The sequence below is a fragment of the Peromyscus californicus genome, unplaced genomic scaffold (genome assembly GCF_007827085.1).
Source record: "Peromyscus californicus insignis strain IS unplaced genomic scaffold, ASM782708v3 Scaffold_3__1_contigs__length_106647218, whole genome shotgun sequence".
Taxonomy (NCBI): Eukaryota; Metazoa; Chordata; class Mammalia; order Rodentia; family Cricetidae; genus Peromyscus; species Peromyscus californicus.
Genome location: NW_026294551.1, coordinates 93,577,810 through 93,593,064, shown reverse-complemented (window position 1 = coordinate 93,593,064; position 15,255 = coordinate 93,577,810). Strand labels below are relative to the sequence as shown.

The 15,255-nt window shown below is 46.4% G+C and overlaps 1 protein-coding gene across 1 annotated transcript in view; it reads left to right on the top strand.

The window, feature by feature from the left end:
• The window catches only part of Dock2 (dedicator of cytokinesis 2), a 419,530-nt gene that overhangs the window by 45,540 nt on the left and 358,735 nt on the right, over positions 1 to 15,255 (top strand). Inside the window, exons 3-6 of the mRNA XM_052759023.1 lie at positions 2,374 to 2,414; positions 4,347 to 4,402; positions 5,183 to 5,279; positions 10,882 to 11,030. Of these exons, the coding sequence (XP_052614983.1) occupies positions 2,374 to 2,414; positions 4,347 to 4,402; positions 5,183 to 5,279; positions 10,882 to 11,030 (343 nt within the window). The remainder of the gene's footprint in view (positions 1 to 2,373; positions 2,415 to 4,346; positions 4,403 to 5,182; positions 5,280 to 10,881; positions 11,031 to 15,255) is intronic.

Sequence of the window (15,255 nt, the reverse complement as noted above, 5' to 3'; positions counted from 1 at the left end):
GTGAGCTGCCATGTGGGTGCTGGGAATTGAACCCAGGTCCTTCTGGAAGAGCAGTGAGTGCTCTTAACCACTGAGCCATGTCTCCAGCCCCCTCTTTTTTTTTTTTTAAGAATTTTTAAAAATTCATTTTACATACCAATCACAGAGCCCCCTCTTCCCTCCTCCCACCCCTCCAGCCTCCCTTCCCCTCACTCACCCCCCCCCCCCCCATTCCCTCTTACAAGAAGGTAAGGCTTCCCATGGGGAGTCAGCGTAGCCTGGTACATTCAGTAGAGGCGGGTCCAAGCCCCTCCCCCTGCCTCAAGGCTGTGGGAGGTGTCCCACCATAGGTAGTGGGCTCTAAAAAGCTGGCTCACGCACCAGGGATGGATCCTGATCCTACTGCCAGGGGCCCCTTAAGCATATCAAGCTGCATAACTGTCTCGATTAGGCAGAGGGCCCAGTCCAGTCCTGTGGAGGCTCCACGGGTGTTGGTCTAAAGTTCACGAGTTCCTACTAGTTTGGTTTGGTTGTCTCTGTAGGTTTCCCCATCATGATCTTGTTAATTATTTCCTATTGTAATTGGCAAATGCTTAGAGGCAAACTCAAAATAGAAGGCTGCACTTCATGACATCGAACTTCCATCCCCAGAAATCCTCAGTTGCCAAGTAGCTTAGAGATTTAGCTTGAGGGCCTCTGATGGCGAGATGGTGACATATTTGATGTGCGGGTTAGCTTTGTCAGCCAGACACAACTGAGAGTCACCTGGGAAGAGTCTCAAGGAAGAGCCGTTTTGTTGGGTTGGCCTGTGGGCATGTCTGTGGGATTGTTTTAATGGATGGTGGGAGGCACAGTCCAGGGTGGGCAGCAGCATTCCCTAGGCAGGGGCTCTTGAGTTGTCTGAGAGTGGAGAAATGGAGCTGAGCATAAGCAGGCAAGACGCACGCAGGTGTTCCTTTCTCTCTGGCTGTGGATGCGATGTGACTAGTTATTTGTGCCTCCTCCTGCTTTGGCTTCCCCACATGCTAGACTGTGACCTGGGATTGTGACCAAAATCCCTCCACCCCATTTCCTTTCCATCAAGGTTTTTGTTTTAAATCACAGCAGAAATAAGACTAGAACATAATATGACCACCAAACTCCTCCCCCTAAGACTGGAAGGGGCTGCTTCTTCTACATCCAAACACGTCACTAGTTGAGTGACTGTGGAAAAATTGCTCAATTTCTCTGTGTCTCGGGTAGGCTGCTCAGCTGTACAATGAAATAATGAGGATTCCTGCCCCATATGGTTGTCAAGAAGATGAAAAGGCTTAATGCCGAGTAGCTCCTGGAAGAACGCTTTCATTCCAAACTCCAGATTCTTCCTCCACAACTTCCCTAATTTCCCTTCTGTTTTCTCTGTATCCTTTCCTGTTTCTCTCACTTTCTGCCACTCAAAATAGGATCCCCACGGATTACCATGGCTTCAAAACTCCCCTAGTGCTGACCTTCAAGCTGGCCATGACGGGGAGAGTGACTTTGCATTTCAGTCATTTTGGTGGTGGGGGCTTGTGTGAGTATCTGTTGAGAATGTATTCTGGTGACAATCTGTCAGCCCCATAATGAGGGTCTGTTAATGAGGAACTTGGCAGGTGCCTTTTATTTACGAAGATGACAAATGCCGCCTCGTGGCTGTACTCCAATCATTTCAAAGGCCAGTGGACTCCTTACAGCATGTTGAACTCACACTCATTTTGTTAGAGGACTCTGAGTCATTTGGATTTCTGTTAATTGAGCTTTTTCTTATTTTTATTTTTCCTTTTACAGTCCTGCAAAGGGGAGATTCTTTAAAATCCCTGTCCCTTTACCTGTTCACCAATATATCTGTTTGGTAATGACTAACTTCAGAAAATCACATTTTAGACATCATTTGTTGCTGTTGGAATGGTTCATATTATTTTAAGATGATTGCCCAGGTCCCTGAGCCTTTCCATGCCTAAGACAGGAGTTGTAAACACGCATGTGACCACAAGCAGGTACATGAGGAAAGGAAGCCTGGGCTGTGGCTTTGAGGCATCTGTCTGCATGATGTGTGCGGAGGCCTCTCTCCAAAGGCACTTGGGATCATGGGACCCAGTGCACTGATGGCCTCACCAAAGCACCTTCTTTCTCAAAAGGAGAAGGAGATTTACATCAGTCTGTAAATGAAATGACGTACCTGTAGATGGTGCTTTCGGCAAACAACACAACATATTTCGTGCTGTGGGTTTCTCGGTTTGTCCCATACCACAGATCTCAAGCAGATTGTAACCATTTCTTTACTAGGTGAAAATAGACAGACAAAAGCAAAACACAGCAAGTGAACAAAAGATGCAGAGCCAATGAAAAACGTTTGCCTTTGTTTTCCCTTTGCAGACTGGTACAGAGGGTACCTCATAAAGCATAAAGTGTCACAGGTAAGGTCACTTTGTTTTCATCTGGGACAATGAAGGATGTCTTCACCTGGCCCTGCCGCCTCTCCTGGGCAATTCTTTCCCTGCACTGCTCTTCAGCAAAGTGAGTCCACCCCTTCCTTTCAGATCTGTACTCTTGCCTCCCACGCCTGTGCCTCACTGTGCCCACGCTGCCTCTAGTCCCTCCTCTTTCTCTATTCTTTAAGGAGGTCTCTGGCACCTTCTTCTCTTTGCAGCCTTGGCTAACATGCCATTTGCTTATGACTTCCCCTCCCTGGGGTCCCCAGGAAATGGTGCACTTTGTAGTAGAAGCTGACCTCTGCTCTTTCCTTCAGCATTGTGTGGGCATTCACTCATCTCCCCATGTGACAGGAAAGGACAGGCCCAGACACCCTTGCAGATGACAGGGCCACTCTGTCATGTCATCTCCACTACAGCAGGCACTTGCTTTGCCTGTTTCATTTTTTCCCAACTGGTGCTCAGCAAAGTGGCTGCATGTCCTCACCGTGCATGATGCTTGAAATCATGGAGGATTTTTCAAGCAACCAGTAAAGCTCCCTTGCCATCTGGGCCATGGTTGTGAAGCGTTTTCCCTGATGTGTTGTTCAGGGTGGCACAATCTTGCTCTGCCCTCTCAAAGGACAGTGAGTTAAATCCAGGGAGGAGACATCTCACATCTTAGAAGCTCAAGTAAAGCCAAGGACTTGCTTCAGACCCAGGGTCCCCCCCCCCCCCCCCCCACACACACACAACCCCTGCTTAAGGGATCTGCTTCCCTGGAAATGGGCTGGAAGGGGAGAAGCAGAGAAGCAGAGCTCATGTCTCCACAAGTGAGGGGCTCAGATCCATTTTCTACTGATTTCTCTTCTTATCCACCTGGGAGGACAAGTGCCCACGATGGTACTGAAGTATCCTCAGGGAGTAGAGTGAAGAACAGGAAGATCTACGCATATGGGTATCAGAATTTTCCTAGGGGTCTGCCCTGAGAAGATTCCTCCCAGGGTCCTGGGGAAGATGCTATGGCCAGTGTGGGGGTATTCTGAGGGAAAAGAATATAAATACACTGGGCTCTTTTGACTATCCATTTTATTTCTCTCAGACAAAATTCTGTCTACACACCTTCAGTTCCGTTCTGACACTCAGTTCCTCTCTGTCCCTTCTCTTCCTGTCCTCTCATAGCCCTAGTCATAACTAAGCTCTTACGCTCTCGACCTCATCCTCGTCCTCCGTTCCTCTGCCCTCCATCTTTCCTTCCCCTTCTCCTGCTCTGACCCAATCCCTACTCATCCAATAACTCTGCCCTATTCTCCCTTCTCCAGCCACAGCCATGTGACTTTGCCAGACCAGGAATTCTGCCCCAGCCTTCACTCACACCTGGTTATGCAAAAAACCCTTTTGTCCTGGGTCAGTAGATCTGGAATGCCATTAGGCCCGAAGGAAAGGGATGGTCTGAGCTTTATTTGCACAAGAAACAAAGCTATGCATCTACATACCCACCTGTCTCCTAGTCTCAGTCTCTGTAGGGGTGTTACCTAGTTCAGATCAGCAGTAGGGCTGAGAAGCTTATACTGTTCGGCTTTATGGCCTAGGAGTTACGGGCACACAAGAAATTGATAGTAGGAAACAGCTGATCTATTAAAAGCCAAATAACATCAACTATTCCCTGACATTTGACTTTCCTCTAGAAGAATTTCTTGGCCCTTCTAGGTATAGCTCTACCATATACAGCTGCATCTCTATTTCATCTACTTGCAGCCTGCAGCATGTGGGATTGGTGTCTATGCCTGCTCCGTCTGACGCCTAGATTGTTCTTTTGAAGTCTGATGGTTTTGAAATCCAGTAGCTTAGTGGATAAAAAACAAAACCTGGGCAGACAATGAGTCAGTCACTTTTCTGTGATGTGACTTTTATCCTGTTTTGTCTTTTTTCCTACAGGGCATTTTCCCGACATCCTTCATCCACGTCAAGGAAGTGACAGTGGAGAAAAGAAGGTACTTGTGGGGACCCGGGTGAGAGACTCAGTGGGTTAAGTGTCCTCCTCGCAAGCGTGAGAACCTGAGTCGAGTTCTTTCAGAACACATGTCAAAAGAGGGGGGCGTGGTACTATATGCTTATAATCCCAGTGCTCTGGCTACCTAGCCTAGCCTGCTTGTCAAGGTATAGGCCAGTGGGAGACCCTGTCTCAAAACAAAAGTAAAGCCACAAAAAAGCAAAGGAAGGGGGTTGCCCCGAGGAACAGTCCCTCGAGGTCCTCCGGCTTCTATATAGAAAGCACAAGTGTGGACACTCACAGCCTGCCTCCCGTCCCCGACACACAGAGGAACTTGTATTATTTGCCAGGCTGGGCTCTCCTGTCTCATGGATGCCTTTGTCTAGTTAGCTTTGGCCATTTGAGCTGGCAGATGTGCAGGGCCCAGCTCATTCAGCTGCAGCGTGGCTGTGTGTATTTGTGTCTTCTCTCTCTCTCCCCATGAGGAGCTAATCCAAATTGATTCTAGCAGGAATCTGATTCTGAGAGGGGATTAGTCAGTTTGGAGAATCCGACTTTTCACTAGTAGCTGCCTTTGGACCTTGTTTAGAGAGAAATCCCATGTATTTCCATGATGCAGTCTGTGTAACTGCCGCAGCCGGGATTGGGAGGGTGGGGAGTGGGGGTGTCTCAGCCAGCCTCCTCCCCACAGCTGCAGCGTACGGCGGCAAAGTTCCTAGCCCTTTCTCTCTTTTGTCCCTGGGTCTCAATTCCACCCCTCCTTCTCTCCCACCCTAAATAGGAACATAGAGAACATCATTCCTGCAGAAATCCCGTTGGCACAGGAAGTGACCACGACGCTCTGGGAGTGGGGAGGCATCTGGAAGCAGCTCTATGTGGTGAGATACAACCTGTTCCCAGGACTGAGGAGCCCTGCAGCTTCCCTTGGGTTGAAGTTTGACATTGAGCCTTCAGTGGAGCTTCAGGGCAGAGAAGAGAGAGCACACACTGTCATGTATGAGGACATAGACCCAGAGAGGTTAAGTGCTTTCACTGAAGCCACACAGCTAGCAGTGACAGCTAGCGTCAATAAGGTTGGATGGGAGCCTTGTGTTTTTAAACAGGTGCAGAAGCTGTTGAACTTGGGTTTGCACATGAATTGCCTTGATATCTGTTTCTAAAACAAATCCTCCAGGCTTAGTAACCTGCCTCTTTACTATTCTCGGGGGATTTGCTTTGGTGTTCTGCCGACCTGAAATATACTCTTGTCATGTATTAATTAACTGATAGCTATTGTCTTCAGATTCTCGAAGATGCTTTGACCCTGAAAACACAAAGACCACATTTTATGTGTTTTCTCTGTTTCAAAGCAAATTTAATTTAAAATTCTCCTTTGATGCATCAAAGCTTCTAATGAAAACAATTAGCTAACCAAATGATTAGGCTGAGAGCGAAAATGTCAACCAAGGCTCAGTGCGAGTTTGTTATAGCCCGATGCACACCCACTGATGTGTGCATCATGTCTGTAGACTCACTTTCCATGGTAAATATTGACACCCATACGGAAGGCTCCGAACATGAGGTGATTATTAGCACATTCAATTCTGTAAACTTTCACACTTGTCAGTAAAATTTGGGGTATGTATTTTTCTGCTTTTCACCGCTATACTGAAGCACCTGAGGCAGGCTGACTTAATCCAAAGAGGCATTTTTGATGGCAGGTTTCCAGAGTGGTGCTGAGCATCAACATAGGAAGAGACAGGAAAGGGGTGTGTGTGTGTGTGTGCGTGTGTGTGTGTGTGTGTGTGTGTGTGTGTGTGTGTGTGTGTGCGCGTGTGCATTTATCTGATTACTCTCCCTCATCTTTCCAATCATTGGGGACCCCACCCTAATGACCTTATCTAATCCTAATCACTTTCCCAAAACCTCATTTCAAAAAAAAAAAAAAAATCACAATTGGGTTAAGTTTTGACTCACAGTACCTCACAATTGGGATGAAAAGTTTAACTCCTGAAATCCTGTGTGCTGCCGTGAGGACCGGCTTTCAGCACTCAGGGAGAGACGAGCATGCACACGCGGGCCAAAGCTTAATTCTTCATTTTCTTTTTCTCTCTGCCTGCTGTTCCTACTCTGTTCCTCTTCCCCACCGTTTTCCTTTTTCTTCTTTTCAGTTGTTTCTCTTTCCACATTCCTGATCTTATCTGTTTACTTCTTTCCCAAAGTTTTCTTTACATCTTTCCTTCTCCTATTTTGTCCTCCTCTCTCTAGTTTTCTCTTATCCCTTTTTTTTTTTTTTTTTTTTTTGGTTTTTCGAGACAGGGTTTCTCTGTGTTGCTTTGCGCCTTTCCTGGAACTCACTCTGTAGTCCAGGCTGGCCTCGAACTCACAGAGATCCGCCTGGCTCTGCCTCCCGAGTGCTGGGATTAAAGGCGTGCACCACCACTGCCCGGCTCTCTTATCCCTTTTATACCTCCTAATACAAAGATTTCTATGCAAGAAAAGATTACCTCACAGCCACAAGTTACGGAGTTTCCAAAAACAAGTTACATAATTTTGCATGAGAAGAAATCACATTAGGACCACAAGTTCCATGCTTTTCTTAGAAGCCCACAGGTAGCTAAACATTTTTCTTCACCCCAAAGTCATGATTCTTTTATAGTCGATTAACAACGTTTTAACAAGCCACGTCTAGTTCAGCCAGTTGCTTCTGTGCTGCAGGAAGCTGTTCACAGTTTCAGTGTGTGTAACAGATTTCTATTTTCTCTCTAGAGAAACCTTAAAGAGTGGTCAGCTAACCATCTCTTTTCTTTTTCACATGATAGAGTCATTTTTCCCTTTACAACTTTGTTTTTTCAAGATGCATACTGGGGCCTGTGGTTAGTTCTGTAAGCTACATGACCAAGGAACTCAGGCCGAACCTTGGGTGTAGGGACATAATCGTTCTCTTTAGCCATCAACCTGTTCTCTCACAGTCAGAATTCATAATGCATGAAACTATCTTGTTTTTATTTTTCCATCCTCTGCAAATCTCATATCTAACAAAGAGGAAGGTGACTTTTAGTCTATGGTTGTCTTTTTTTGTATCTCTTCTTGGAGCAATGGGCAGAATCACCTAAACCACTTCCCTAATCATCTTTACTAACTGTCCTAATCACCTATATCTCTTAGGAGAACTCAAAAAGTCCAATTAAATCACAGATCTAACTAATCACCATTGCTCTTCTAAAAACCATCTTCAGTATGCTATGCAAGTAAACTGCCCAGTGAGGAGTGGGATTTTCCCAAGAGACAATCACACTCTACTAGATACAGTGGGATCCTCTCACATAGTGTTCACACCATGCCACACACAGCAGGGGCCCGGCAGCACAAGCAGGAGGAAGCACAGCAGAAGCAAGGGGCAGCGTTCTGGAGACAATCTCCTGGGGCTTTGCCTCTCCAGGGTTTAGCTTTGCTGTTTGGTAAATTGTTCTCCATATGCTCCATTGCTGACTGCAGCTGCCCTGACATGGTCACCGGCACATGTAGATCACTCAAATCATATTTACACAAGCAGAGGAGCAAACAGGATCCTTGTGGCTTGAGTGATTTCTTATACATCTGCACTACTCTTTACATAGTAGTGCTTTACCTCTTTACACAGGTACTGTAGAAATCCGACATTTTCCTCTAAGAAATGCTTCTATAGCAAGTCAACCATGCCTTCTACCCCACGGTAGGAATAGTTAGCATTAGTCATTTTATTGTTGTGTCTATGACTTTTACTATATCTGCACAGCATACATGTGACACTTAATACCTAATTGGATGTCCTTTTAGTAGGCGTAGAAAATTTATATGAAGAATGTCATAGCATGCCCTGTCACCCCAATATCACATTTTGGATTACTCTAAGCCAAGTGCATGCATGACAATTCCGCTACTCACTGATTGCCTAGAGTTGGCCTTAGACTCCTTAACCCAGTCCTCACTTCAGATGCCAGTTACAACCAGGGTCCCCAGGCCATCTGCATTTCTGTTGCAGTCGGCTACAGACTGCGGGATCCCCACCTGGGTGACCCCTTTCTCACGGTAGGTTTCAAGATTCATTAGAATTTCCCAGATATAAGGAAAGTGCTATACGTAAGATGACAACTTTAGTAAAAAAGATATAAATCCAGGGTCAGCCCGATGGAAGAGACAGGTAGGGCAGTCATGTCCTCTCTAGTTAATGCACCCTGTCAGTACTACCTGGGATGCTCATGCAGCTTATTGTTCAAGAGTCTTAATTAAAGTTGCATTATGTAGACTCAATGCATTGCATCATCTGCTATTGGAGAGATAAGGCAGCTCAGAGTGGGGCTGAAAGTTCTGCTCTCTAATCAATTATGTGGCTGGTTTTTCTGGTCATCAGACCCCATCCCAAAGCTATCTAGGGGTCCACCAAAGTTACATTTTTAACACAAAACCACCAATGGATGAAAAGAGCTCTTTCAAAACCATGAAAGACATTCCTGTTGTTTAGTATGTATTTTAAGGGCTTTATGAGCGCTGCCCTAAACCAGAGACAAAGGTCAAATATATATGTTTTTCATTATATTACAACACTTTTCCTAAGGGAGAGGTAAAAGTATTTGGCATCGTTAGAAGATCATTTTCCAAATAAGTGCAGTAAAAACAAGATGGGCCAAGGATGGCACTTAGTGTTAGAACACTTGCCTGGGCAGAGGTTCACCTGAGCACTAGTGTGCATCCCTTGCTCTCTGCTCTCCGGTTATGCATGAGATGTGACCAGATGCTTCAAGCTCCTGCTGTCTTAACTTTCCCGCCATGATGGACTGTACTTGGCACTATGAGCAGGAATAAATCCTCCCTCCCTTGAGTTGCTATTTGTCAGGGGATTTTACCGCAGCAATAGGACCAGCAACCAAGAAAACAGAAACCAAGTGTTGTTATTTGGTGCTTATTACAGTACCTATCAAAAAGCTCTGAGTCCCAAACCTTCCTTCTCTGTTAAACAACGAGTTGAGCTGAAGAGATGGCGCAGTGGATGAAAGTGCTTACTGTGCAGGCAAGAGGACCCGAGTTCGAATCCTCACACCCTGTGTAAAAGTCAGATGTGCAGTGTGATCATCTGCAGCCCCCGCACTGCTAATGTTAATGTGAGATGGGAGGCAGATTTAAGAGAATCCCTGGATGCTCCCAGACCAGCCAGGCATACACAGCAGGAAAAACTGCAAAAGATTCTGTAGAAGGAGAGGAGCACCATCCAAGGCTTTCCTCTGACCTCTATATACATGCTGTGGTACATATGTGTCTGCTCACACATCTGTAATACACACACACACACACACACACACACACACACACACACACACGATAATAAACGTGCAAGAGGAAACTATGCCTTTCTATTTCTGTTAAAGATGAAAAGAAACGAGGGTCACATGATAGGTCAGGGTTGCTTGACGTTGTATCTTTGTCCACCCACCCTGCATCCCACAGAAGCCATGTCTTAGGCATGCTGCCCTAACAACAGCCGCTTCGATCAGAGAAACAGTTCTGGTTCCCTGTCTTAAAGGACCCAAGCTCTGGAGCTCCGTTATAGCAGGTGTTCATGATGACGTTCATGTACAACAAGCCCCTTTGTGTTGGAAATTCTCCCACTTTCAGCTTGTCCAGTTACCTGAGAGAGATGACTTAAGCGTAGGGAGATTCGTTTTGGTTCATGGCTTCAGTCATTGATTCTAGCTCCATGATTTGGCGTGGCATCATCGCAGTAGGAACACATGGAGGAGAAGAGCTGTCTACATCATGACGGACAGGAAGCAGAGGTGGGACGTGGGGTCAGAGACTTGATAGAACCTCCAATGATCCACCTCCCAAAGAAGAACCATTAGTGAGGAGCAAACATTTAATACATGCCATTTCATATTCAAATTGTAACCCCTCTCTTGGACACAAGTCAGAAAACTGTTTCTTTAGCTATCTTATGTATTTACCAAAATGAATGGAAGGAAATATTTGCAAAACGGACTGTCTTTGAGTATCAGCTTTTGGCTATTAGATTTATTTTTAGTTTTATTTTATGTGTATGACTATTTTGCCTCTGTGAATGTCTGTGTGCTGCATGCATGTCTATTCCAGCAGAGGCCCAAAGAGGGGTTCAGAGCCTCTGGAACTGGGGATGCAGAGAGTTAGAAGCCACTGTGTGGGTGCTGGGAATCAAACCTAGGCCCTCTAAAGAGCAGCTAGTGTTAATAACTGCTGAACCATGTTTCCAGCCCTGGCTGTTAGATTTTTATTTTTTAACTGGGAAGAGATTGGGAATAATTCCACTTTTGGAAAATTCCAGTGGCCCAAGGAGAAGGAATATATTAGTAGCTGAGCATCACTCTGTCTCTTCACAGCTGGGCAAGGTGGGGGAGAGGTCTGATGGCACACTCCTCACTCACGACTGATGCCTAACTTGTTGAATATCTTTGGTGTGAGTAGGCATTCACCATTGTTTCTGTCTCATAGGCCAGCAAGAAGGAACGCTTCCTTCAAGTGCAGTCCATGATGTATGACCTGATGGAATGGCGGTCCCAGCTCCTCTCAGGAACTCTTCCCAAGGATGAGCTGAAGGAGCTGAAGCAGAAGGTCACGTCGAAGATCGACTACGGCAACAAGTACCTCTTGTCTCTGAAGACCTGCTCCCTCCCCAGCCTCTCCTTCTTCCTCTTCTCCCTTAGAGAAACCTGGTTTCATTTTTAGACTGGGAGTTTGCCACTTTCTATTTGGGAGAAGGCTGTTACCTTCTCCCTGCGTGTGTGTCTGTGTTATTACACCCCGGGGCCCAGGGGCACACAGGCAGAGTGGAGGCTGCTTATGCAGTCGCTATTACTGGGTTCTGCACAGATTTAGGACACTATTTAACCTACTTCTGAGGGACGGGGGAGTGTAGCTGTGCTCATTCACTTTCAGCTTGCTGCCCCTTTACCTCTGTGTGGACAAAGCTCCCCTTTAACCCGTGATGAGAGGTTTACTGTCCCATCCCCCATTTGGAGTCACCCACGCCTCCAGCTGACTCACACAGTTACAGAAGTGTTTACCAATGGAAACAGAGGCAAGAGTTGGTTGATATCTGAATGCTCTGGCATTGTACAGAAAATGAAACAAATTGAGGCAAGGCTGTCCACTGATACCAGTAGCAGTAATGTTAGTGTTAGAACTAACACTTGATTGGCGCTTATTAAACACCAGGCTTTGTGCTGAGTTTCTTATAGACATGGTTTCATTTAATTCTTTCAATAACTCTGTAGGGCATGTAGTTTTATTACTCTCATTTTATTCTTCATTTTGGATGAAGGAACTGAGGCTCTTAAAGACATGAGGTTGGGTTGGAGAGATGTCTCCAGAATTAAGAGCACTTATTATAGCGGGGTGGTGATAGCACACACTTTTAATCCCAGCACTCAGGAGGCAGAGGCAGACAAATCTCTGAGTTTGAGGCCAGCCTGGTCTACAAAGCGGTTCCAGGACAGCCAGGGCTACACAGAGAAACCCTATCTAAAAAAAAAAAAAAAAATTACTCATTGCTCTTACACAGGATGCCAGTTTAGTTCCCAACACATACATGGTGACTCACAATGCTTATAATGCCAGCTCTAGGGGATCCAACCCTCTTTCGTGGACTCTGAGAGCATCTGCACTCACACATGTGCATGTATGTGCACACACACGAACACCAATTAAAAATAAAATAACTCATTTTTTAAGGAATGAAGTTAGATTTTCAGAGTTGCATAGCTAGTCAATGGTACCCCAGGGTGTAGACCAGCAGGGTGTAGACCGACAGGGTGTAGACCCCTAGAGTGTAGACCAGCAGGGTGTAGACCAGCAGGGTGTAGACCAACAGGGTGAAGACCAGCAGGGTGTAGACCAGCAGGGTGTAGACCGACAGGGTATAGACCCCTAGAGTGTAGACCAGCAGGGTGTAGACCCCCAGGGTGTAGACCGACAGGGTATAGACCCCTAGAGTGTAGACCGGCAGGGTGTAGACCGACAGGGTGTAGACTGGCAGAGTATAGACCTGTGCTATTGGAAAACTATAAAGCCCCTCTCTCCTTTTTTCAATGTCCACACTCCTATGCATATTTTCACTTATTTCAACATAAATGTGTGAAGCAATTATAATTAGATTGATTTCCTCCTATGTGTGGGTACTGCAGAAATGAAAGTCCCTATTCATTAAGGGCTACCCAGGGCTACAGTCCAGTTAGGAGTATGTGATGAGCGAACATCTGTGTATTGTCATGAGTTTGATAACTGAGGAAGCAAGAATGCTGTTCACAGATTTGGAGATGGAAACTAGGGGAAGCTCCTTGAAGGAGATGGTCCTTGGGTTTTGAAGGATAAAGAGGTTTTAAGCTGACACAAAGGGGGCCATCGAGGTATAGGAGAGATCATTGCATGTTCAGAGACTGCAGAGAGGGGAGCTGAACCCTGGGCCTGAGGGGGAGTCTCTAGAGAATAGGGGGACATTCCTTGGTAGTCAGTTAGGCTCTCTTGCCTTCATCGAGTTCACCAGGATGAGGCTCCAATGTAGAAAGCCGAGGCCAGTGGTCACCTGCTTCCCATCCCAGAAGCTTGTCCCTCTGCTTGACCCCTGATGGCATCTTGGAAGTGTGTCCAAATTTATTTCCACAGCATGTCATCCCACAGTGATAGGGTTTTCCATGCAGCTGCTTCTGCTATGGGTCTACTAGTGTCTTCAGATGAGCACAGTTGCAGCTGAGCCTGTGGGAACTGAGGGTGTTTTCTGCTTTGCAGAATAATCTTCAGACTTTATTTCCTCAGTGGGTCTCCTGAGAAGGTCTAGGGTGGTAGAAATGACCATCATTTAGAGGAAGTCCTCCTCAGTTCCCTTACTGCCCCTCTGGCTGTGGTAGGTATTCCTGAGCCCCTGAATACCCGGAAGAGCCAATCATCCTCTGTCCTCTGAATCCATGGCTGTCTGAGTCATCTCCGACTCTGTGCTGGGGGGGGGGGGGGCTCTCCCACAGTGGTAAGTGAATGAGTGGAGGGTGACAGTGAGAGAGGGGAGAGGAAGACAGCTCCCTCTAAACTAGGCTCCCCTCTGTAACGGTCCCTAGCCCAGTCTGGAGTCTTCAGTTTCAGCCATTCCCTTTGGGGGAGCGACGGATGTCCTACCACGGAGACCGGGGGCCTGAGCTCAGGGGTCCTTTGCTTCTTGCTCCCCTTGCCTGCGACTTCAGCTGGAAGTGAGAGAACTGGGCACTCTACTGTTGCTCTAGTATCTTGGACTTGTGGCTCTTGTACAGGATGGATGGCTTCCTTGCATCCAGGAGGCCAGCATCTGGACAGAACTTCAAGGCAGCAAAAAGAACATCAGAGCAGATGGATCTGAGTCTGGGAAAGATGTTGAGTCCCTGCATTCTACTGTTCAGATATCAGACTTCCATTGTATGTAGGGTAGTGTCTTTGGATACAGACTTATGCAATGTGTACTACAGCCTCCATGTGAAACAGAAGTGAGCAGATACGGAGCACTGGTGGCAGCTTCCTGAGTACTCTCCATTGGGCAGGAATATTTTAATCACCTCCCATATACTAATTCAGCTCATCATACAGTGAGCTTAGAAGGTGGGTACTACCACCATCAGCATTTCTCTACAAGGAAACTGAGGCTCACAGGGTACTAGGTGCTTTGACTACAGAGGCAGCAGCTGGGTAGTATAGCTCCAGAGTCCAAGTGCTTCCGTCCTGTGTTCTTCCCCAAGGGTCTGTGTGGCTTAGTGAGGGAGGCAGAGAAGCCAAGAGACACTTTGGGTGAGAAGACATACCTACCTATCAAGAGTGGAGTGCACATAGACAAGAGGGATAAGGAAACGAAGTGGGTGACAACTGCCCTGACTGACAAGTAACAAGTCACTTCCTGGGTGTTCCAATTTCCTCTGTTGCTATGGGAAACACTCTAACCGAAAGCAACTCAAAAGTGAAAAGGATTTATGTGGCTTACACTTCTAGGGCACAGTCCATCACTGTGAGAATTCAAGGCAGGTACTCAAACAGGAGCTTGAAGGAGAATTCATAGAGGAATTCTGCTTTCTGGCTCACTCACTCATAGGCTCATGCTTAGGTAGCACAGAACCACCTGTCTGGGAATGGTGCTACCCACAGTGGGCTGCAGCCTCCTGCATCAATTAGTAATCAAGATAGTTCCCCACAGACATATGCATAGGCCAATGGTCCTCAACCTCCCTAATGCTGAGATCCTTTAACATAGTTCCTTATGTTGTGGTGACCCCCAACCATAAAATTATTTCATTGCTACTTTATAATTGTAATTTTTCTACTGTTATGAATCATAACAAATATCTGATATGCAACCCCTGTGGAAGTCATGACCTGAGAGCCACTGGCATAGGCCAACCTGCTCTAGGAAGTTCCTCAACTGGTGACTCTAGGTGGTCAAGCTGACAATTAAAACTAACTAGGACACGAGGTGAAGGGTTGCAGTGGTTAATCTCGACTGTCACTTGATTGGATTACTAAATGCTGAGGATTAATAAAACGTTAGTTCAAGTGTGTCTGTGAAGGTGTTACCAGGGATCCTGAGGACTCAGACTGTTTTAATTCCTTGATGGATTCATAGTATGGCAGCATTATTGGGAGGTGATGAGAGGAAGTAGGTGTCTATGGGATATGTTATTGGGAGCTACATCTTACCCTGCTCCCAGCCTGGATCCCCTTTTCTCTCCTTCAAGGCCACCATAATGTGAACTGTACTGCTCCATCATCATGTCCCCAGCATGATGGGCTGACACCTGAATTGGTGAGCCAAGGCAAAATCTGTTTCCCTAAAACATTTGGTCACAACAACCAGAAGGT